Raw genomic sequence first — 23,153 nt, forward strand, 5'->3', positions numbered from 1 at the left:
ATGCTCTCCGTGGAGAAGGACAGTGGCAGAAGCAGCTACTTCTTCCACCAGTAACTCAAACTGTTCTTTAGGTGTTTGTATTGGCACAATCCATGTCTGTCCATGCCACTCTCTTAGCCAGGAGTTGGCTCTCAAGCTCTCCATGTGTGGGAATTCCACCTCTGTTTTCAAGGAGTCTTTGGCTTTTGGCATCCCCAGGGGGCATTCTGGGGGAGAAATGACTCGTTGACATAATTTTTGCCTATCTCAGTGTGTTTTCAGGGTCGGGTTTGCTTTATGCTGGGGAAAAGGAAGGTGACAGCGCCCAACTCCCCCACGTGAGCCAAGATTTCCACCCTGGGACAGCAAAATTTCTGTTGCTAAAATGGGACAAATCATAGAATTTTTAGGGTTTGGCAATGAACCTTATAGATCACGTAGTCCCAACCCCCCTGCCATGGACAGGGACACCTCCCACTAGACCAGGTTGCTCAACGCCTCATGCAAATCCCTCCAGGGTTGCTATTTTGAAGGTTTTTTACCAATTTCTACATTTTTCTGTACTGATTCTGTAAAATATTTGAGAAAACTAAGAGTTTTGCACAAGTTTGGGGCACTTTTGTATGTTTTCATTATTCAGATATGCCTGTTCTTAGAACATCCATGTCTGGGGGAGAAGCAGGATGACTAGCAGAATGCTTTGTCTATTTCAGTCATTTGGCTGAATTTCTCAAATATTTTATGAGAGAAGAGTTCACAAAGGCTGCAATGCAGATATACAATTATATACAATAATACTACAGTATTAGGAAAAGGTTCTTCACCCAGAGGGTGGTTGGGCACTGGAACAGCTCTCCAGGGAAGTGGTCACAGCACCAACCCTGACAGAGTTTAAGAAGAGTTTGGACAATGCTCTCAGGCACATGGTGTGATTCTTTGGACAGTCCCATGCAGAGACAGGAGTTGAACTTTGACAATCCTTGTGGGTCCCTTCCCACTCAGGATATTCTATAATTCTATGACTTTATGATTCAAGTCTTTTTTGCCCTGACATTGCTGGAAGCAACTAGGCTGTCTTTTCCTTTCCTACAGCACTGCTGGTCATCTACTCAACAGCCACTACTTCTGCAGCAAGCAAAACGGGTTATGCATTAAACTAGTGTCTGGTGTGCCTCTTTCTCAGTCTTCATTGATCTAACTGTGTGGCTAGACAGTGACCTCTCAGCCCTTATCATTCTGCATTTGGCTATGTGACCCAAGGGCACAGAACTTTCCTCTTCCCCACCTTCCACAAGGACAGAAGTTCATTTACGTGCCCTGACTTCGATGCGATATGTTATCTTCTGGTATGCATGTTACTTTGTGTGTTCAGTTATCTAAGGGGAAAAAAATAACTACTGCTTCAGCTTTCTTGAGTTATTGTTTAATGCACTCATGTAAAATGTTCGGTTTCAGAGTATGAATTGCGAAATAATCTTCAGGGAGATCATAATTAGCCTGATAGCATTAGTTGTAGCACATTGTTCAAATTAGTGTCTTTTGGAAGAGACCCTTTACCAATAATTATGCTACGCTTTCCTTGATACCAAGTTCAGAAGAGGCAACTTAATAAAGAGCAATAAAAAAGTATATGCACTTCATGAAAATGTTGTAAGAGTTCAAGATTCGGATGAGTCACCTTACTGAGGCTCAGCAGTTTTTCATTTGCAGCAAGAACATATGTAATATACCCAGATGTGATTTTGTAGTTTCTTTCACACATCTTTAGAAAGGATCAAAAATTTACATTAAGCAAGATAAGGCTATACACTACTATAGCCACAATGTTTGGTTTTTATGACTTTGTAAGAACTAGCAGTGCCCCAGCCATGTGAGACTTCAGCATGAAGGGGCAGCTCATGCTGACTCTTCACTCCAAATCCTTCTAATAAATATTAGTATTTTAGTATCATTGATATAAATAACTTTATGGAATGAATGCAGGGAGTTTTATTCAGTTCACAGGGCATTTTTGTTCAATCAGTTTTCAATGTAAACTATACTTGTTCTAACAGTATCAAAATCTTCCTTCTAAGTACACGGCTAATTTACATTTGCATTTTTTATGCCAAGTAAAATGAGTGATGAAAGATCTAATTTATAAATCAAAGCAAGTGTCAAGACCAATAAAATCATACTGTACTGGTAATTAAAAAAACTCCACTGAGTAGAAAACAGTGGAAAAGTATTTAGCACTTCAGAGCTTTCAAGCACTCTGTAAGCAACTATTACCATTCACACATCACCCCATGCATTGGGAGCTGCCCCTGTTCCCCAGCGGGTAGAGAGAAAGGAAAAGAACAAGGTGATGGTCACAGAGGTGAGTGTTCAAATCAGTGTCAGATTTCAGAAGCTTCTGACTCCTATTCCATGCTAAAACCAGTCCTTTTGGGGGGAGTGGGAGTAGGAGGAGGCAAAGGAGTAGAGGGTAGGTTTCCCTTCTGATGATCCCGATTTTTACAATGACTGTCCTGGTTGAAAGTGTTCAGTTCCAACTTTTGCCTGCATGTCCTTCTAGCGTCTCTTCACACCTGCTATCAGCTCTTCTGTTTTGCAGCTGCAGACTTTGAAGAAGGGTTCCATATGAAAACCAAAGCTGGACATAAAAGTTTACTGAATAGAAACTTTCCTCAGGACTTACAACTGCTTTTAAGAGCATAAAATTGTCATAGAAGCAAAGTGCTATTCACAGCTAAGATCTTTCTAGTCTTTTCCCCTCGTTATAGGCAGTTAGAAAAAGGGTCAGACAGAAAAAGTCTCACACATCTGGGCAGCCTGTAATAAAAAGTGAGGTGGTGTGTGTGATGTCAAGGCATATGACGAAAGCTGACAAGAAACCAGAAATGAAAAATGTTTTATATTTAACATTTGTAATAATAATTTCACAGTCTAAAATTCAATTAAAAAACCCCCAAGAATATCCTACCCATTGTTACCCACCCGACAGGATTCATGTTAATTCTAGGGAGAAAGTAATTCAAGTTCTTGCATCCAGGATAATTCTAGTAAGTCACTGTGGTCTACACAAATATAAAAGGATGTTTTAATGTTATTCTATAGAAATCCTACTTTTCAAAGTTCTTGAGAAAATTCATGCTTTAAAAGTCTTTGCACTTCTATCTTTAAATAACTGTACAGTGCATATAAAAAGATCATTCAGATCACTCCTGGGAAAATTGAGTACATCATACTACTGCAACTAAAAACTTGCATCACATAAGTTACTTGATGTAACTTGTAATATAAAAAAAGGGCATTTTAAAAGTAGTGTCCATATGTCATGACAATGTGTCAAGTTCCTTTAACTCCGGTTATAAATTTTCATTTGAGACCTTATAGAGTTCTTTAAGCTTTTCAAACTTTGGCCCCCACTCTTGGAGGCAATCGTAATTTAGATCTTCATCACCACTAATGGAATCTAATGAACTAAGGCTCCCTGCTAGAGAGCACTGCCCTTCCAAGCAGTACAAATGAATAGTGTCAGCTGGAAGACTCTTTAGATCGTTGTCTGCATCCCAGATGATTTGAGAAACATATTCCTTGAAGTCTGGGATGCTGGGAACAGCTGATGTTGATTGTTTTTGATGTGCATGTTTTGGGAGTGGATCTCTTTTTGGGCCAGTTGATGTCCTGGAGTGTGGAGCAGCTGCCCGTGAGGAGAAGTGGGGAATTTTATGGAGAGGTTTCTTCAGTTCATCTATATTGTAAGCATTCTGGAAACAAAAAGGATGCAAATATCAGAGAGAAACAACTCAAAAGGAAACAGGTTAAAAAAACGCTTTAAAACACAAGATGACACAATACTGGATTCTGTGAGTTTTCTACAAGCTGAAGAAACGTGAGGGCCTAGTTCAGAGGGCTAACTTCAGCTCATACTAAATCCCTTTGTGCATTGACAGTTTTCAGCTAAAGCAACAATGCTGTGTCCAGAGCAGCCCCCTCAAAGGTGGCCATGCATGACCAGCATCATGAAAGGTACAGATTGGGTTGAAATAAAAGCCTCCCACTTAAGAGTACTTTAGGTTAAAAAAAAAAAAAAAGCCAATTTGAAAATGACAGTAAGTTACCTAAAAGGTCTAGGAAAGGAAAGTGAGGAGAGGTTGGATTTGCAAAGGCTGGATTGAAACTGCATCATACCTGGTCACGTTCTCCACCTCCTTCTTCGTTATAATTGAAGACATTTTCTCTAACATCCTCCCAGCTTTCACGCTCTTCAGGAATGTGGTAAATTCCTCCTTTCCGAAACCCTGAACTTCCCCACTGACTCCACACTGTGTAGGAAACCAAGAGTGCTGGAAGAAATAAAGACATATATTTGTTATAAAACATACAACCATGTATGACGTATGATAAACAATTTGTTATATGATTCCTGAGATATTAAATCAACTCTTGACAACCAAATTTGCAGGTAAGAAATGAATAACTGTTAATATATAAACAACTTAAATTCATGAATGTAAAGAATAATCTATGTATATTACATCATAAACTTCATTAAAAGGGTATTTTACTTACCTAAAGGAATCCATTTAAATAGAAGGCATTTTGGCCAATCTCTGGCCTTTCACCAATCCTGAGTAAATAAGATACCCAAAGTAAGTAAACCACTGTTTTAATGAAGGTTACAAGTGTAATATAATCATGGAGTCTTTACTGTTCTGAGATGTGTATGCAGTTTATCAACATGAACACACTCTTATGGTGTTATTAATTTTTCAGCCAAAGGGCACCTGAAACTGGACACACTGTGAACATCTCCCTCTGCCCCACACTCTTACTGAGGCTTCCCTGTTGAGATCATAAACTTTCTGGAGGAATCTCTCTCCCTTCCTAATATGTGAAGAGCAAGTACTAGCTGTAGGTCCTACCTATTACAAATGTAAGGCTCAGGGCAAGTGGGAGTTTCAAATGGGTGTGACTGAACACAGAGTTGCACACTCAGATGGAAACCTCTTATTTAAGAAGGATTCAAAATAAGTGATTCAAAAGAGAGAAGTCTTAAACTTGCTTGAACTGACTTCAAAGCAAGTAAACTCTAACTATGTGCTGTTGCCTGTCTCTTAGCATCCTCAAACCAACTTCCAACTGGAGATCTCCAGAAAAGGTGAAACACTGATCACAACATCCAAGGGTAAAGCAGACTTAATTCAATGGAACAAGGTACAAGATTAAAAAGGAAGAAAAAAAGGTACATGATTTCCTACCTAGGAAGACAAGGAGGCACATGCTGATTGCCAAAATAGAGCCAGAACTGAGTCCAACGGGTCTTCCAGCCTTCACCTGGCTAATTTCACACCATCTTCCCTTGTAACCTTCGGGGCACTGGCAGATAGTCTTGTCTTGGGATTGAGTCACACAGGTACCCCCATTCCTACAGGTCCAGTGTCCACAAGGGGATGAGGTACAGTGTCTGAGCCCTGTAAGGGTGTCAATCACTTCTACTTTCCCAGCTGGGCACCTGAACAACCGAAGCAGAAGATGTATTTTAGCAAGCAAAGGACCTGGAGCTGTATGTTGTTTTGTGCAAAGTTGGTTACTGTTTTCCTAAAGACAATAATAAAGTCTTTTCAAGCAAACCCAAATCCACATTGAGAGTTTGAAATACATGTGAAGTCTAACTTAGTGAGCTAGTAGGCTTATGTAAACAAGTTTTGCTTTCCTTGTCCAGAAAATATGCAGAAGAGCTACACTCCTTCCTTACAAAAGGGATCCATCAGTTCTGGACAGACTAACCCTTTTCCTACATTCATATTCTAATCAAAGCCCCTAAAAGGAAATGGAAAGCCAAGATCAGTGGGAAAAGGGGTAGCAAGCATTCAATATAAGCTTTGTAATGTTCATTTGGACCTTTGGGAGAAATGTCACTGACCTCAGAATGACCCATCTTGTCTTTTAGGACTGATTTATTCTGACATATAATTGGAGAGGACCTGGAGGAATACTGTGAGATCACAGACCTATTCTCTGGAATCCAAAGAAGAAAGACTACTAAAAAAATAGAAAAGCCTTCATAGTGTTCCTTCACATGCAGACTGAAAAAAAGGAGTGTCCCAAGGCACACTTGAAAACATCTCACAGCCTCTTCCAGCAAAGAGTCATCAAGCCTCAGAAGTGCCAAATTTTGGCTGAATTCAAAGAATTTAAGTGGTTCCTTCTCCCAGTCCTGCATGTATTTATGTTTTGGGGTTTTAACAGAAATGCCTATATTATGATTTGCATATTTCAATACATATTTTGAAAGTTTTCTTGAGATAGTGGATCTTCTCCAAGAAACTGTGTAGGATACCAGCTGTGAGGCTTTGGTTCTGACCCTGGGCAGCCAATTGTAGGATCCAAATTTTGTGACAGTCTAGTTTTGCAAGTCTCCTTGTTTCATACAAGTTATGATTAATTTCAACTTTTTTACAGAAAACATATGTAAATATGCATTGCATTTGCAATATATATTTATACATACATGTAAAAAATATACATGTATATTTTATATACATATATGTATATATATTATGTGCTCATTTACACACACACTGTATCTACACATACAGTAAGAATATATTCATATTGTCATACAGAGGAGAAACCAAAGCTTTTGCAATCCATCTTTTATCAAAGGACATTTCACTTTCTGGCTGGCCTGTGAGCTTCTCATCATGGAAAAAATGGTGGAGAAATAGGTTCCATATATCAGACTTGCAGAAAAAGGCAAGTCTAGTCCATGATGAGAGATGAGATGGAGGGAAGGAATTGTCCTTAGGATGACCCTCCCTGGCCAGCAGCCGCAGGGACCTTCACTGTTAGAAGCAAGTTGCCTGGTCTAAGGTGGAAAGAAAGAGCTTCCCAACCATCCCCAGATGAAAACAAAAGCTTAATGTACCGGCATTCATATTTTCTCCATACATCTACACAAAGGAAAGGGCTGTAACAGGGCTGGCTGCTGCAGGCACTGGAATGGCATCCCATGGTGACTCCTTGCCGCCTCAGAATTAAGCCAAACTCTGTGCTTCTGCCTTCCACGAGGAGTGGCTGACTATTCAGCTGGACATCGCGCATACAACCTGCGTCACAGCAGAGGAGGATACAGAGAAGTACGTTCAGTTAGCTGCTTCCCCACCTCATGCCTTGCACCCAGCACATATACAGAAGAACTTAGAGCATTGCAGAAAACTTAGAACATTTTCCAAAAAGGTCATCGTACTCCTTATCAGTTTTATTTTAGAAGACCCACAGAACATGTATCTCTGTGTTCTGGTCAATCTACAGATCAACAATACTTCTCCAAGAACAGCAGCTTTGTACCAATGCAACAATTTAGCAGAACTGTGCTATGAACCAGAACATCTCCACTAACTTAATCTAGTTTTAAGATAAAATCTTATAAATGGGGCTGAATGAGAAGCAACAGAATGGAAAAAGCTGTCTTCTTGTTGAGCCACAACCTCAAAGTCTGAGGTCCTCACCCCAGGAAATAGAAAGAACTCCACAAATTGCCTTGCAATTCTTTCTCTTCCTAACAGAAGGTGTTGTGTCTGTTCCTTAAGCCCTTCTAAGACAAAAAAAAAAGGAGTAAAGATCACAGCATGAGTACAGTGCTTGGAGCCCTTGGCATGGGAAACCCTGGTCTAGTGGAAGGTGTTCCTGCCCATGGCAGGGGGTTTGGAACTAGAAGACCTTTAAGGTCTCTTCCAATCCAAACCATTCTATGACTCTATGAAATAAAAATCTGAAGTGGTATCTTTTAATATTTACAGAAAAACTCACATCTTCACTAGAACTAGATACAACTGTAAATAGAGTTAGACACTGGCGCTGAATTCCCTAGTAATAGAAGGGCATAGTAGTCTGGATGTGAATTGTTATCTGGGTTTTAGACTCTCCAGTACACTCAAAGATGCCACTTTCAGGCTTTAATTCCCTCCATCATATCACTTACCTTGGAAATCATTCTCTGAGTGACTGGGAAGTTGATTTCCTAGCACGATGCTTGCCCAATCCATTTCAAACCATCTATTCGTACCCAAGACAGAGGTGACCTCTTGAGCACCTCCACCACTGTTAACACGCAGGGTAAATTCATTGTTGTAGCGCTCCATGGTCAGAAGAACCCACTGGCCATTGTTTATACGTAATGTCCTCATTCTCAGAGAGTGATTTTTGTCCCCCAAACTGAAGTTAACGCTAAAGAAACCCTCAACCACCTAGAGGAAGATGATAAAGACCTTAATAACAGAAATGCATTTCTACCTGTTATTACACAGTCCTGCCTCAAGAAATGGACGTGAAATAAAATAAAAATGGCACTCTTGTTTTTAGATACTTTATGCCCAGATAAAAGTTACCACAAGAAAACTGCAGGTCCAGGAGTTATCAGCTCTTTTCTTTACAGATCACTTTTAACTCACATGAACCCTTTTATTAGTCTTCTCCCTACTGATATCTACCTCTAAGTCTTCCCAGCTGACTCTTCTGTTACAGTTAGAATAGTCAGCCTCTCTCTAGCTCATATAATCCAGACAATTTTTTTCATCAGCAACAAAAATGTAGACATATTATATCTGTCTGTAGACTGATAGAAGCAAAGGGGAACTGCATGCTGGACAAAACAGTCTTCCTCATTCACAGGTATCACATGCACTCACCTGTACATTTTTCAGACAGTGAAACAACTAGAATTTATGCCATGAAAGAGTAATACTACAAAGGACAACATAAATGAGAGTAGCTACCCCTCATGTGGAAAATTCTTCCTCTTTATTATATTACAAAATAGGTGTCCTTAATTGGGAACTGCATCTTACTAGGGTACTCCATGCCAAATTTAGAGTGCTCAAACAGAACAGCCTTTGGCTGCTCACCTCCAGTCGGATGTATCCGTTCCTGTCTGCAGAGGCCAAGCTGAGAAGGGTGCTGTGGGAGATACGGGTGCGCACCATCAGCTGGATCCGAGTGCTGTGAGTGCTGAGGATACTTCTTGGCTCATAATGGATCCAGCTGTCCCTGCCAAAAGCCCATTCTGGAAGAACTAAGCACAACACACACAAAAACCAAAGGGAAAATCTCAGAAATGATTGCTCCCTCAGATCTCCGCGCCTTGAGAATAAACCAGTTCTGAATGCCAGAGTTTAAGAAGTGTTGCTTAAGAAATTTTGGCAACATCATCAAGCATCATGGAAAGCACCCCCCACTGCAAAAGGAATTAAGAGAAAAACAACAAATCAAGGACTCAGAATTTAGGCAGGAAAGAGACAATTAGATACTGTCTCTAACATTCTGCCTGCTAGAAGCAGTATGTCCTACCCAATTTCTCCTACACTGTGCCAAATAACTTTTTATTTTTTAAAATTGGGAACATATCTTCCAGTAAAGTAGCTGGTATTGCTCTGAAGAAAAAACAATCCCAAACAAAACCCCAAAAAATGAACCAAATAGAAAAAGAGAATCAAATGTTTAGCCCTGTGGTTACCTCATTGTTAGAAAATATGCAGTTTACTTCCCCTTTCAGTTGCCACAAGAGAAAGCCTCAGGGCAGGCACAGGGCTTTTTTTATTAATTACAAAGAGACATTAGGTCAGTGTTTATTATTTTAACTAGGAAAAAATGCACTGAAAGTAATTATTTCCCTCAGAAATCCATTTGAGAGTTGTGCAGCAGAGTGTTTGATGAAGCTGCACAGCACACTTCTGTGGAAATCAAACACCACTAAACTACCCAGGCCCTGACACTCTTGTGCAGCAGAGACCCATTTCAGTCTCATTACTTGACAGCAATCCTAAATCTGCTTGTTTTGGGCACAGCTTAGTTGAAAAAAAGAAGTTTCCAATGATGGATGCAAATGCCATTATCACCATTTTACAGGTGGAAAATTGGGCCTGAAGGTAACAAGAGAGTTATGCCCTCAGATTTCACATGGTCATTAAACTTCATTTTATGATCAGCATGATCAGAGGAAGAAGGCACCTTTCACCACTGAGAAATAAGAAGTGGTCATTAAAAGGACAAAGGAACCCATCCGACCACTTCCCTCCTCTGCAAAGTAAAGCAGCTCCCAACATGACCCTCACCTGTGATGTTATCTTTATTTAACAACAGTTAGAAGGATCTTTACATCTTTGCAGACCTAAATCATTCCCAGAGTACAGCACAGTCTTATGCTACTAAGTTCAAAGTCATGGTAGTATGACTTTGAACATTAGAGCAGGATGGTTGATGCTGTTCCCACTGATCCTCAATAGCTTGCAGTACCTTTTTCACATGCTGGTCCAGCATATCCTGGGGAACAGTCACAGCGAAAGAAATCCCAACCACCAACACACTTGCCATGGGTGCCACAGGAGGCCATTCCATCGCTCTGGCACATTTCATCCGTAAGGACACAGCCAGGAACACTGTTCAGGGACTCTGCAGGATGCTCTAAATCATAGACCTGAAAAAGGCCAAAGAGAACCATCACTTCAGGTGTCTACAGATAACAGCAGAAAACCCAAGACTGATCCTTGTGGTCCTACCTTACTATCAACAATGACATTGCGTATGCAGCCAACAAACCCTCTGAATTGCCTTTGGGAGTTGTGGTAAGGCAAAGTCTTCTTAACTCCACCCAGCTGCAGGGGCTGATGGCCACTGAAGAGCCTACCTATGCTGAAGGGGAGGGAGGGAAAGAAAGAATTAGTGGCATGCAAAATCCAGCAGTTTAGCTGATTTCACTCCCCCATCTCCACCTTTTTTCTTAGCTCTTTTGAGTAGTTAAGTTCCCAGTTTTTGTTGATTGCTTTGTTTGTGGTGTTTTACCTTAGAGATCCTACAATTTCTCCAGAGGCTTCACAGACAGAGAGATCCATTTGCGAGATCTTCTTAATGACACTGTCATTGTCTCTAACTGAAACATTGACGCAGTGGTCAAGAATCAGCTTCACTTCCTAGGAAAAGGCATTATTTAAAACAATTGTATCCACAGACATGCATACATTTTAATTACACATTTTCTTTCACTTAGCAGAAGGGAGAATAGTAACTAGCAATTACAGTACAGGAAACTTTATTAAAATAATAAAACACTCCACATATTAATCAGGAAGGTTATTGCATATTGCCTATAACTAAGGAGCCACAATAAAGATCTGACTCTACCATGACCATGCCAAGTTATTGACACAGTAGAAGGAGTATAGCATTTACGTGGAGTTTTCTGCCAAATCAGAATACAGATATACAATCTAGCAGAGCAGAAGGTCTGTTTTCCCTGACATGCCCTTCAGCTTCTCTTATGCTGGAGAGGAATGAGGAGCCTAGCAGATGCCTTCAGCAGTGTTACATCAGCAAGATTTACCCTGTACACAAAAGCATATCTATCTTCTATCTCCTTTGTGCTAGGCATCTAAAGTCTCTTGGTGAGGCTGGGCTTTCCACTCAAGAGAAATTAAGGATAATTCATTCAATCCGCCTAGGAAGCATTTAGCCCCTGAATTATCACAGCTCTATTGTCTAAGCAACAGGTAGGATCATTAAACAAAATAAATAGCATGATCAACTTCCTAAGGCCTTGTTCTGTTTCACTGCTTCAAGACTAAGAGGATGTCTGAACTGACAGACTTCAATCCCTGCTGTTTCAGAGATGATGGAAGATTGATTGATAAAAGGGCTCTATGGAAGGGAGAAAGGATTTGGAAGGAACAACTAGGTACTTGATTAGTGCTTCTACGGGACTGCCCATATTTACACTTGCCTTTCCATCATTTATAATTTTAATATTGTGCCAGCGGCGATCTGCAACATTAACTTTTTGTGACAGCTGCAGGGAAAGCTCACCAGAGCTGTGGCTCACGGTCAGCGACGGGACACCACCAGAGAGCTCTGCAAAGGAAAGACTCTTACTGGATATGCATCAACCATGTTCCCATTCAGAAACAACTGAAACAATTGTTAACAGTTAGATTAGAGTTGGAGAAATTCTTTAGACAGTTTTAAAAAACCAAACAACCTCTAACAGAGTGTCACGAGGAGACAAACTGGGCATACTGGCAAGTGGTTGTGCATTTTCTTTATTCTCCAAAATAACTTTCTGAACCTTTTGTTTTAAAAACCTCATGAATCTCAGTAGAATCTCACTTTCACACAAACACAAACAAATGTTCTATAAGATGCTAACCTAAAGCAAGGAAATCTTCCCGTTCTCCAGGCTGCCCTCGTGCCACTGGTCCATAGTACAACAGAAGGCCATCGGCAACTTCGGTGATAAACTCTAAGGAGATGCGGCTCTCGAAGCAAGGCTGAAGAGGAGGGAACCAGGCATAACCATGGCCTTTGAAGCTGTGCTTTGTCTGCTGGCAGTCTGGTCCATGAAAATTTGCAGTGCATTTGCATCTATTAAATAAAAAAATGAAAGCAAATAACCATCATCCAAGCAGAAGCTGAAAAGCCTCCTCTGACAGCAGGACTCTCCACTTTAAACACAGGAGCCCATGTTGTCTAGTCCATAGCACAAGTTAAGCACCAGCAAAACTTCTGTCAAAAAATGTTCCCTATTGACTTGTCTGTACAAACAGAATTTAGAATTAGTTCTAAATGACAATAAGCTTATGCAAAGATATTCTGTAAATAGACAATGGTGCTGTTGTAATATATAAAGCCCATAAAAACATCTTATATCTTCGGCAAAAAAAACAACCCCCCTTTTCACTAGGCTTAGTTACCAGCTTGTTTGAAGACTATAATGCTGATGGGGAAAGCAAAGGAATCATAGAATACCAGGTTGGAAGGGCCTCAAGTATCATCTTGCCCAACTCTTCTTGGCAAAAGAATGGTCTAGACAAGATGGCCCAGGATCCTGGCAGTTGAATCTCGAAAGTGTCCAATGTTGGGGAAACCACCACTTCCCCGGGGAAATTATTCCAACGGCTGATTGTTCTCATTGTGACAAAAATTCTGCTTGTGTCCAATCAGTCTCCCCAGGAAGGGCATGGGAAGGTAATATCACCCAGAAAATGTGAGAAGAGGTGTGACATGTGACTGTTGTAGGTCTTGACATCTTAATTCTTACTGCAAGTTACTTGCTAGTTTATTTTCTTTACACCATCAAAAATAGATGCTCGGGGTTCTTCCCTTAATATTCTGGGGATTCTGTAGAAAAGAGTAGCCACAGCATGATAATAACAAAACCTATATGTGGGAAAGCAAAGGAGCAACAGAAATGGGCAGGGTAGCAGGGAGGGAGAACAGCTGGCCACCTATTTCTTAGTTTCTGCTTCCCATAGATTGCTAGCACCTACTGAGAGCAGAATGACAGTGGTAGGGTGCAGGAAAAATCACTCACAAAAGTACTGAAAATGGAGAAGAGGCTAAGAAACATCAGAGTTGAGCAAATGATAGGTGGCAGAGCCTATCAAGGGTTTCTGGACAGCAAAGTTTCCCTGATTGATTACATCTGAGCAGCAACGTCAGAACTCAGAACTTTAGCATGACAAGGGCTTCTTCAGTTTCAATCTGGGTCCTGTCACCCCTATCAAGGGTGCTCTGAGGAGACTGAACAGAGTTTCTGCTTTTCTGTCTTGGGATGATCATTTTTAAGCACACATGCTTAAGGCTGCTTTCTGGGAGGGGACCAAGCTCATTCTGCCCCAGTGTAGTCCCATCGTTATTTTATCTTTATACTATATTATCTATGAGATCTCATGTTTGGAGAAAAAATGAGGCAAGCGGTGTGGGGAAGAGGTTATTAAGTGACACAAGATGTGATTAAAACATTTAACAGCATTTAGGTAGGCTGCACAAAATAAGAGCATTTTGCAGGGAGGCATTAATGAAACTGGTGCAGCCTGGAAACTTCCCAAGGTTTTCCTTGAGACTGACGAACTTAAGTGCATACCTGAAAACAGAGGTTGTTTTGCAAGACCTGTGCCTGAAATATAACAAAACTCAGATCTGCCACAGAAACAAGACACAAAATGATGCTTCCTGATGCTTCCACTTATCCTCCTTACAGACTGAACCAGATGCATTTTCTTTGCACACCAGACAAAACTTTACCAACCTGTAGCCCAAATCAGTATCCACACATGTGCCACCATTGAGACAAGGGTTTGTCTGGTATGAGGAGCAGGAGAGATGAGGACTCTCCCGAGCTGCACAGCCACACACAGCATGACTCAGGACTGTCACAGACACCAATGAAATGCTTCCAGCTGTGGTTATGGTTGGTACATGAGTCTGTTCATGTTTGCTGATGCATCCGCTGCTGTGAGTGCAGTTTGCAGTCACACATTCATCAATGCCGATCTGGGTGATATTTATATTCAAGATGCTTTCCAGCTGTGAAGAACAATTAGTAGCATTCATCTGACTTTGCCACAGAGAGGAAATTGACCAATGATAGCAATGAAAAGCCCAACTCTTATTTATTTTCAAAACTGGTTGCTGCGACACTTCATTCTAATGTCTACCTCACACTATCCAGCCAAAGGCAGTTCAGTCTGGCATCTGTTAAGGCCAAAACCTTGGTATAAGTTAATTATAGCACGAGTAAGCATCTAGATGGCAAAAATACTGTCTTATTCATTATGGACTGAGTGCATAAATTTTAATCACTGGTAGTTCTGATGGATGATGTACATAGCATCTGAACTGTACTTTTAATTTTAACTTCTATCTTGAAAATACTGGGAGGGTGAACTGGCATTAACAATGAAGAGATAAGTTTTCTGGCAAGCCTGAGTTGGTACAGAAGCATCAATTCTAAATATAATTCTTATTTCAGCCTCTGTACCAATAGACACATTTCCAACAGAGTGAGTCATTTAACTCCTATCAATGCTTTTTTATTTTAATTTTTTTTTTGGTAGGAGGGGCAGGAACTTTACTAAATTGTCAACACACATTTCCAACCTGGTTTTCCACAGGAGAGTGCCTCTAACTGCTTTGCCTTCTTAGCTTAGAAAACTGAAACTTCTGACTGGTTTGTGAGATTATTTCTGTGTAGAAGACTAAAAACTGAAAACTTAAGACACCATGTAGAAAGGTAACAGATAAACACATCCTTTATACAGAGCGTTACAGTCTTTTCAATAGGAAAAACATATTCACAGTCCTAAAGGCTCAGTATATTTGGGTGACTTAATATGTGTTTATAGAATGTCTTTTAAAACATTCACATTTGAAACTTCTAGGATAAGTGCGAAAGGATTGATTGACCTTACTGATTAAAAATATCCATTTTTTCTCACACATTACTCCCTCAGTCATTCTAAATGTGCACATTCCTAAGGCAATGGACATTATCTGAAGAGACACAATGTGGTTTCATATATAGGATGGATACTTACCCAGGCTCTGGAGGCTGCTACATTGCCATTAAGATTTTCTGGTTTATAATAAGGTGGACCATTAACCGCAAACCAAATATCAACCCCTCGGGTCGGACTTGGGCTATTTAATACACTGAAAATGTGAACATTTTCCACTTGAACTGATACAATTTCTGAAAGCAGCTTCTTCATCTGGTAGTATTTACTTTGTTTTTCAGGGGATTGTGATATGAACTCCTCTGGTGTGATACCTGTAACAGAAGTTGAAAACCTGACAAACACTTATCTTGCAACTGTTGTAGCAACAGAAGAGAGGAGCACCACAGAATAAATGCTAAGGTTGCAGAAAACAGACTCGACTGCAGATTCAGGAGTATTTTCGTTTTTAGGCTCTGAAATTGGCTAGCTTCGGCAAGGGGTTTGTGTTCTCAAATTTTTTTGACATGTTTAAGAAGATCTTACTTTTCCACAAAGGTTGAAACAATTTGGTGAATTTCAGGCAGACAATTGTTCAAATAAAGCTTCTCTTCTGAAATACAAACTGCAGTTTTTTTAAAAAGTTGGTGTAAAAATCAGAAAAGCTTTTTTTCTTGCTGTCTTTTTTCCTCCATAGGTGCTGTTTTACATGCTGCATCAGAGGACCATGCAAAGATGCATTTTCCAACCCTCACCTATAAAACTGTTAACTCTCATCCCATGTCTAAAAGCATTAGAATTCTAAGTATCTAATGTTAAAGATGTAGATTTCAGTATAATGATCCTATTGTACTTCATCACACTGCTTACCTTTTATGCGTACAGAACCAGCATTATGGAGGGCATCATCTTTGATTTCCTTCACTGTAACCTTTACTGTTGAGATAACATCTGGCCAGACTCCATCAATGACTCTAACTCTTATGTTGTATGTTCCCGGTGGGGTTCCTTCTTTAATAGTCAGCAAACCTGAGTTATCATTAAGGATAAAGTACCTGTAATAAGAGTTAAGCCAAGGAACAAGCTATGAGAAGTTCAAAAGCTAGGTACTAATTATCATTACTGATGGTTTTTTTGATCCACTTTGTGTTTATCAAAGAAAGCAGATGTGTTCCCTCATGAAGGGACACAGCAGAACAGAATGTTTTTACTTGCCTCGTGTTGGCTCCTAATGACTCCTCACCAGTACATCATTCAGGTTTCTTCCTGCTGCTATGCTGTATTAACTGTGTAGGAAGACTAAGGCTGCAATAGCCATAATTTTGAAAACAGTGCAAACTCCTCATATACACACATTCATTAAGAATGACACCTCTGTCAAAACCTCTGAATGGCACGTCTATATTTCAATCCCAGTCACAATCCAGACATTCCAGTGTGTATGCATCCAATACAAATAAGACCTTTAAGCCAGTGATGACATAGAAACACCAACTCTCCAGGAGCTTGGATGAAGTTAATGAGTACTTTTTGCAGTGGCTCACTGATACTGATTATGGGTATGACTGTGAACAGGAATTTACAATGGTGTTCTGGCCCATCAGGAAATGGGAAGCAGGCTGTTTTGGCATGCAGTATTGTTCACGGCAGCATCACACTCACAAGAGCTTTTGGAAATCTATACACAGAAGCATCTAACCAACAAGATGCTTTTGCGCTCTTGTTTTCAAAGAAAAGGCAGTGTAAATACTTGTTATGGTTATTTGTATGGGCAAGTTTTCCATATATTTTACCCAACTCCCATTTTTCTCTCCAAATACCTTGATGTTTTCCCTTCAAATTGGTAGATTTTGTGATCCCAATCATCATCATCAGGAGCAAGGACTTGACCCAGTACAGTCGTGGGGAGAATACCTAAAACAACATAGCATATAAGTGGTACAGTCAGACCTCTCACATGTACAAACAAGTTGGCCATTCAAGTTTCACTTTAGATTTAAGCCTACAACCTCTACAAAAATAGTTGTGATAGTTCTTGAAGATGTGCACCAGTTTTCAAATGCCCCATGACATCCTGTTTATTGGATGCTTGCTGTATGGCCACATAGGTTTAATTCTACAAGTGAATGAAAAGCAATGGGAAGGAGAAAAGAAAAGCCACCTCTGAGAATTTTAACTATTTTAGCTGAGTATCCAACTTACCAAGTGGTTTAGACATGGATTGGGGTTTGGCAGGATAAACAAGCAAAATGCTGAGTGAGTTACAAAGGGCAAAAAACAAGAGCAATTTGGAGGAAATCACAGCAGGAAAGAGAGGATGTCCAAGATACAATAATCAAGCTTATTTTGAGTAGATGGTGAGACTTTGCAGTGTGATGGAAAGCAGCATGTGTTCTGCTGGTTTTGCATCCTCTCAGAAAGGCCCACAAATTAGTATGATCTGGTTTTACAAAAGCTATTTCTGAAGGAAAGGTTCACAGGTATCTAAATTCCCAGAACTACTGAGTAAAGAATCAAGGCTACATGAAGAAGAGGATAAATGCAGGACTTCATCTTGTGACAGGAAACAGCAGATACCCTGACCACTGAGGGACTGCATGCGAGAATGAGAGAAAACTCTACCTCTGGCAACTGTGGCAACATTCATTGGATATTTTGCAGGAGACAGTATACAGGATGCCCTGGTGTCTGATTCCCACATTATGCTAATGTAACATCAACATGATAGTAGCCTTCTAGTTCTGCCTCTCCTTAATATTTTAAATAATCAAAGATCTGAAATCTTGATTCATCCTTCCCAGAAATTATTTTAACCTTTAAAGAAGTAGCTAAAAGGGAATTCAGGCATAATGAAAATGTCTGGTATTTAAGCCACAGGCAGAGTTTCTCAGCAAATAGCAACCAGACTTGGTTTCAGCTTCACAGGAAGGTAAACTTAAGAGTGATTACGGAACAGGCAGAACATTTCAGTACAAATAAATGTGAACAAGGTTCACTCAGAAGTAGTTTCTAGTGTGTCCACAAGAGGCAATCTATTTAATATGCTATCAAACCACAGGATACACAGCAGAGTAGGAGATGAAGGAATGACCTGATCCAACATAGATGCAAGCATTCCAAAATCTCTTTACTTGTGTGGTTTATTTTGCTGTTGGGCTTATTATGTGGGGACACTGGATCACAAGGAAACTGCCAGCTGATGGTCAAAGGAAGAAGGGAAAGATGGCTTCTCTCACACTGCCTGCAGCCAACATTCACAGAAAATTCCCCCATAACAGCATTTGTCAGCTGAAGCCTTAGATTAATGTCTCAGGCAGTTTATACATGAGTTCAGCTTAAATGTATTCATTAAAACTGAATTCAGTCTGGAGGAGGAAGAGGTTTAAGCAGGAGAAATACTGGTGTTATTTAATTTCTTCTTTAATGATGTAGATGAAGGGATCGAGTGCACCCTCAGCAAATTTGCAGATGACACCAAGCTGAGTGGTGCAGTTATCACACCTGAAGGATAGGACGCTCATGAGATTTAACAAGACCAAGTGCAAGGTGCTGTACTTGGGTCAGGGCAATCCCAGTATCAATACAGGCTGGGGATGAGCAGATTGAGAGCAGCCCTGCCGAGAAGGACACAGAGGTACTGGTGGATAAGAGGCTGGACATGAGCCAGCAACGTGTGTTTGCAGCCCAGAAAGTCAACTGTATCCTGGGCTGCATCAAAAGCAGTGTGGCCAGGAGGTCAAGGGAGGTGATTCTGCCCCTCTACTCCACTCTGGTGAGACCCCACCTGGAGTACTGCATCCAGCTCTGGGGCCCTCAGCACAAGAAAGACATGGACCTGTTGGAGCGAGTCCAGAAGAGGGACACCAAGATGATTAGGGGGATGGAACACCTCTCCTGTGAAGAAAGGCATAGAGAATTGGGTTTGTTCAGCCTGGAAAAGAGAACACTTCAGGGTGACCTAATTGCAGCCTTCCAGAACCTGAAGAGAGCCTACAGAAAAGATGGAGAGAGACTTTTTACAAGGGCATGTAGTGACAGGACAAAGGGGACTGACTTCAGACTGAAAGAAAGTAGGATTAGATTAGGTATTAGGAAGAAGTTATTTACTGTGAGGGTGTTGAGGCACTCACATGGGTTGCCTAGGGAAGTTGAGGATACCCTGTCCCCGGGAAGTGTTCAAGTCCAGGTTGGAAGGGGCAACCTAGTCAAGTGGAAGGTGTCCCTGCCCACAGCAGGGGGGATGAAACTTGGTGGTCTTTAAGGTCCCTTCCAATACAGACCATTGTATGATTCCATGAAAGAAGGTTCTCAGCATTCAGACTCATCACTTCTCAGTGACATATGAACTTTGGTAATTTTTATCCCCTGAAATGTTAATGCCTCTCGAAAACTGTGTCTGAAACCAAGAGATTGCTACTCAAGGCTGATAGAAACATGCATAGAATAGCAGACAGTTATGCTCTTCTTTCAAGGCTAGCTCAGTTTCTTCCACAAATCAAGTGGCCCAGAGTCCTACTCTACTCTCTGTTGGGGCTTAAGCAAAATTCAGTAGCACCTCTACTAAGATCTTAGCTTATGTGGAACAGGACAGAGTCCTCCTGTGAAACGCACAGCTGGCTCTTTGACCTTAGTGTCACACTTGAAAGCAAACATTAGGGAGTGATTTACCATCATAGCTGTAAATGAGACATTCCATGTAGCCAGCAGAATGTGGGTGGTCATTTTGGTCCCCAATATTCACAGTCAGTGTGTTGGTGGAGCTCATTGGTGGGATCCCACTGTCTGTGATCAGGATGGGCAGGTAGAACGCCTTGTGCACTTCCCTGTCAAAGGTACGCAGTGCAGTGAGCAAGGCACTTCCATTGTGTAAGTCCTGCAAGTTGAAGTTAGTCAGACCAACGAAATTGCTGAGAAGGCGAAAGGAGAAAGGTGCTCCATTAGCAGCAGTGTCTCTGTCCTTAGCATACAGCAGTGTGGAGGTCTCGTTCATTTGGACAACCTGTGGAGAAGCTGTGTTTTCCCAGACCACTGGGTTATACGGAGCCTCGAACTCTGGCCCATTGTCATTTACATCCTGCAGAGTCACTAAAACAGTGGCACTGCCAGTCAGAGGGGGCTGCCCCATATCAGTGGCAATGACTATGAGTCGGTACTGTGTCACTGTCTCATAATCCAGCAGTCCTGCAACCATCAGCCACCCATCACTAGCCAAAGAGAACTGGCCACCTGGATCAGACTTATTTAGCAGGTGGAAAGAAAACCTTCCATTCAGGCCAGAATCCAAGTCAACAGCAGAAACCTGAACAACTTTGGTGCCAACTGGCACGTCTTCCCCCAGTGCAGCCACTTCATAGAACTGGGGGTAGAAGACAGGAGCATGATCATTTGAGTCCTCCACATAGATCACACAGTGAGTGATGCTGAAGAAATCCATGTCCTCTGCTTTCACAGTCAAATTGAATACCCTCTCATGGGGTTTCTCAAAGTCAATCCGTTTTCGTAGCCGGATAAACCCACAATTGTTGACTTCATCTGTCTCTATGGAGAACTTGTGGTCGTTGTCCCCATCCAGAATGCTGAATGTCACCATAGCATTTTCTCCCTCATCTCTGTCCACAGCAGACACCACCAGCACCTCAGTGTTAATACTCGCGTTCTCAGAGACAAATGCTGTGTAAATCCTTTGCACGAAGACTGGAGCATGATCATTTACATCGGTCACCAAAATAGTGGCGGTGCCTGTCCCAGTGAGTCCTCCTCCATCTCTGGCCTCAACCACTACTAGGTACTTGTCTTCCTTCTCCCGGTCCAGGGACCCAAGCACTGTAGAGATAGTGCCACTAACTGAGTCAATTGAGAACAAGTTCAGATTAATTTCATTTTTGACATTCTGAACGATGCTGTAGGTTAGCACAGCGTTCGCACCAGCCTTTGGGTCATCGAGGTCCACTGCTGTCATTTCCATGACAGGTGTGTCTGCCAGAGAGTCCTCAGCGATGTGGCCTGTGAAACAGCCATCCAAGGCACAGAGGAAAAGGGGTGCATTGTCGTTCACATCCCTCACTTCTATGATCACATCTGCAAAGCCAGTCAGTCCCTCTCCACTCTCATCTGTTGCAAGGACCAGAAAGCGCCATGTCGATCGCTTCTCACGGTCTAACCTTTTATTTGCGCTGATCTCACCTGAGTTCTCATCGATGCTGAATTCACTGCTGGCTCCCTGTCCATGCAGGGAATAGTTAATGGCATTTTGATCTGCCGCTTGGTCGGGGTCTATTGCAGAAACCTGGAACAAGCCACAGCAGGTAAGTGTTTATGGAAAAGAAAAGGGAAAATCACTGTTCTTTTACTGATGGCAGCTGGCATTGTGCGGGCTAAATAAATAGCATGCACTTTAACAGCAAGCATCTGTTGGTTTGAGTCATTCAGGTCAAATAGTCTTTCAATAAACATCATGCACAGTCTAGAGAAATAAAATGATCACATTTAGACAGACTAATATATTCTACTTCCCAGCATATTTTGGAAAGAGGAAATAACTATAGGAAGAATCAAGTGGAAGTAATAATAGATCTGCAGAGCAAATGTTTCTTGTGAAACTCTTTGGATCTGGAATGTATAGGCAAACGGGCTGTTTCTCTCCGAGTAAACAGAAGGCTGTGAAAACAGACCATACATCCAAGCTGATGATCAGCATAGGCCAGAGAGAACACCCAGCTCCTGATTTGCATCCAGGGACTGTTTGTGAGACTGCTGGTTGGGCAGTCAGGGACTGCTCTAACACAAAACAATTAAATTGATTGAGTTTGAGTCAAAGAACAACCCCTGGTAATGTTTATTTGGTGGTATAAATGCAACCATTGCATGCATAAGGTACACATGCCAACCATGCTATGCTTATACAGTTACTCAAAATATGCCAACTCTGCTTTGTAAAGGAAAGCTGTCACATTTTTCAACATTTAGGATCACAGAATTTTAGAATCAGGTTGGAAAAGACCCTTAATATCATCAAATCCAACTTACTTATCTTAAGCAAGAGACTAAGTCCACTACACAAATTCACCAGACTTTATTCTATTTTTTACAGGAAGTTGCTGGCTAAGTCTGAATACCAGACCTCACTCACCCTAAATAAACTATCTTTTTGGATTTTTGTGAATGGATGGGATTGAGCTGAACACAAAGTCAGGTTTTGCCCTGCTTTGTGCAAACTGCTTTACCTTTAGGACAAGTACAGGCAGATCTGTGAGCTCCTCTAAGACAGTGCCCTGGTATTCATTCTGAGTGAAGACTGGGGCTTCATCATTCTTATTGACAACATTGATGATGATAAGAGTGTGGTTTTCCCATTTTCCATCAGAAGCTACAAGCCGGAGCTCATAATGTTGTTCTTGTTCATAATCTAGAGGCTGAGCAATAAAGACAGTTCCAACTTCAGGTTCCACATCAAAAACTCCTTTCACATTTCCTGATGTGATCTGATACCTTAGTTTGGCATTTGCACCTACAAGAGAAAGAAACAATTGCTGACTGTTCACTCTCTGAATGCTCGATCCAGCTATACACAGTGAACATGTATCCAAGAGAAACCTTGTTTGCCCATACTGTTACAGTGTGTGTGTGTGTATGAAATATAGACACAGGCACAAACAGAACCATTTGTGTGTGTACTTTGAAGGGTTTGTGTATGGCAGACTGGGGGTTAGGTCTGCATTTATATTTGCAAACATAATTTGCAGTCACAGACAAGCACCAGTTGATTGGTAAAGAATGAATTGTGTGCCTCTACTTACTGTGCATTCAGTTGCCAATAATAAAAAGTAACATACCATTAAAATACTAGAAGCTATTTTTACTCAGTTTCCTAAGCCTCACATTTCAAAGCCCAATATTCCTTCATTTCTTTGTCTCTTTAACCAC

General features: G+C 41.1%; 1 protein-coding gene across 1 annotated transcript in view; it reads right to left on the reverse strand.

Moving 5' to 3' along the window:
* Positions 1–3,241: 3,241 nt before the first annotated feature.
* The window catches only part of LOC103804544 (neural-cadherin-like), a gene marked incomplete at its 5' end in the record, with an annotated part of 41,910 nt that continues 21,998 nt past the window's right edge, over positions 3,242–23,153 (reverse strand). Inside the window, 17 exons of the mRNA XM_009077159.1 lie at positions 3,242–3,731; positions 4,156–4,310; positions 5,226–5,479; positions 6,896–7,076; positions 7,952–8,216; positions 8,874–9,040; positions 10,261–10,441; positions 10,524–10,656; positions 10,807–10,934; positions 11,741–11,868; positions 12,164–12,378; positions 14,045–14,322; positions 15,333–15,565; positions 16,101–16,285; positions 17,051–17,144; positions 19,899–21,516; positions 22,454–22,737. Of these exons, the coding sequence (XP_009075407.1) occupies positions 3,330–3,731; positions 4,156–4,310; positions 5,226–5,479; positions 6,896–7,076; positions 7,952–8,216; positions 8,874–9,040; positions 10,261–10,441; positions 10,524–10,656; positions 10,807–10,934; positions 11,741–11,868; positions 12,164–12,378; positions 14,045–14,322; positions 15,333–15,565; positions 16,101–16,285; positions 17,051–17,144; positions 19,899–21,516; positions 22,454–22,737 (4,901 nt within the window). The remainder of the gene's footprint in view (positions 3,732–4,155; positions 4,311–5,225; positions 5,480–6,895; positions 7,077–7,951; positions 8,217–8,873; positions 9,041–10,260; positions 10,442–10,523; positions 10,657–10,806; positions 10,935–11,740; positions 11,869–12,163; positions 12,379–14,044; positions 14,323–15,332; positions 15,566–16,100; positions 16,286–17,050; positions 17,145–19,898; positions 21,517–22,453; positions 22,738–23,153) is intronic.

The sequence above is a fragment of the Acanthisitta chloris genome, unplaced genomic scaffold, assembly GCF_000695815.1.
Source record: "Acanthisitta chloris isolate BGI_N310 unplaced genomic scaffold, ASM69581v1 scaffold23466, whole genome shotgun sequence".
Classification (NCBI taxonomy): domain Eukaryota; kingdom Metazoa; phylum Chordata; class Aves; order Passeriformes; family Acanthisittidae; genus Acanthisitta; species Acanthisitta chloris.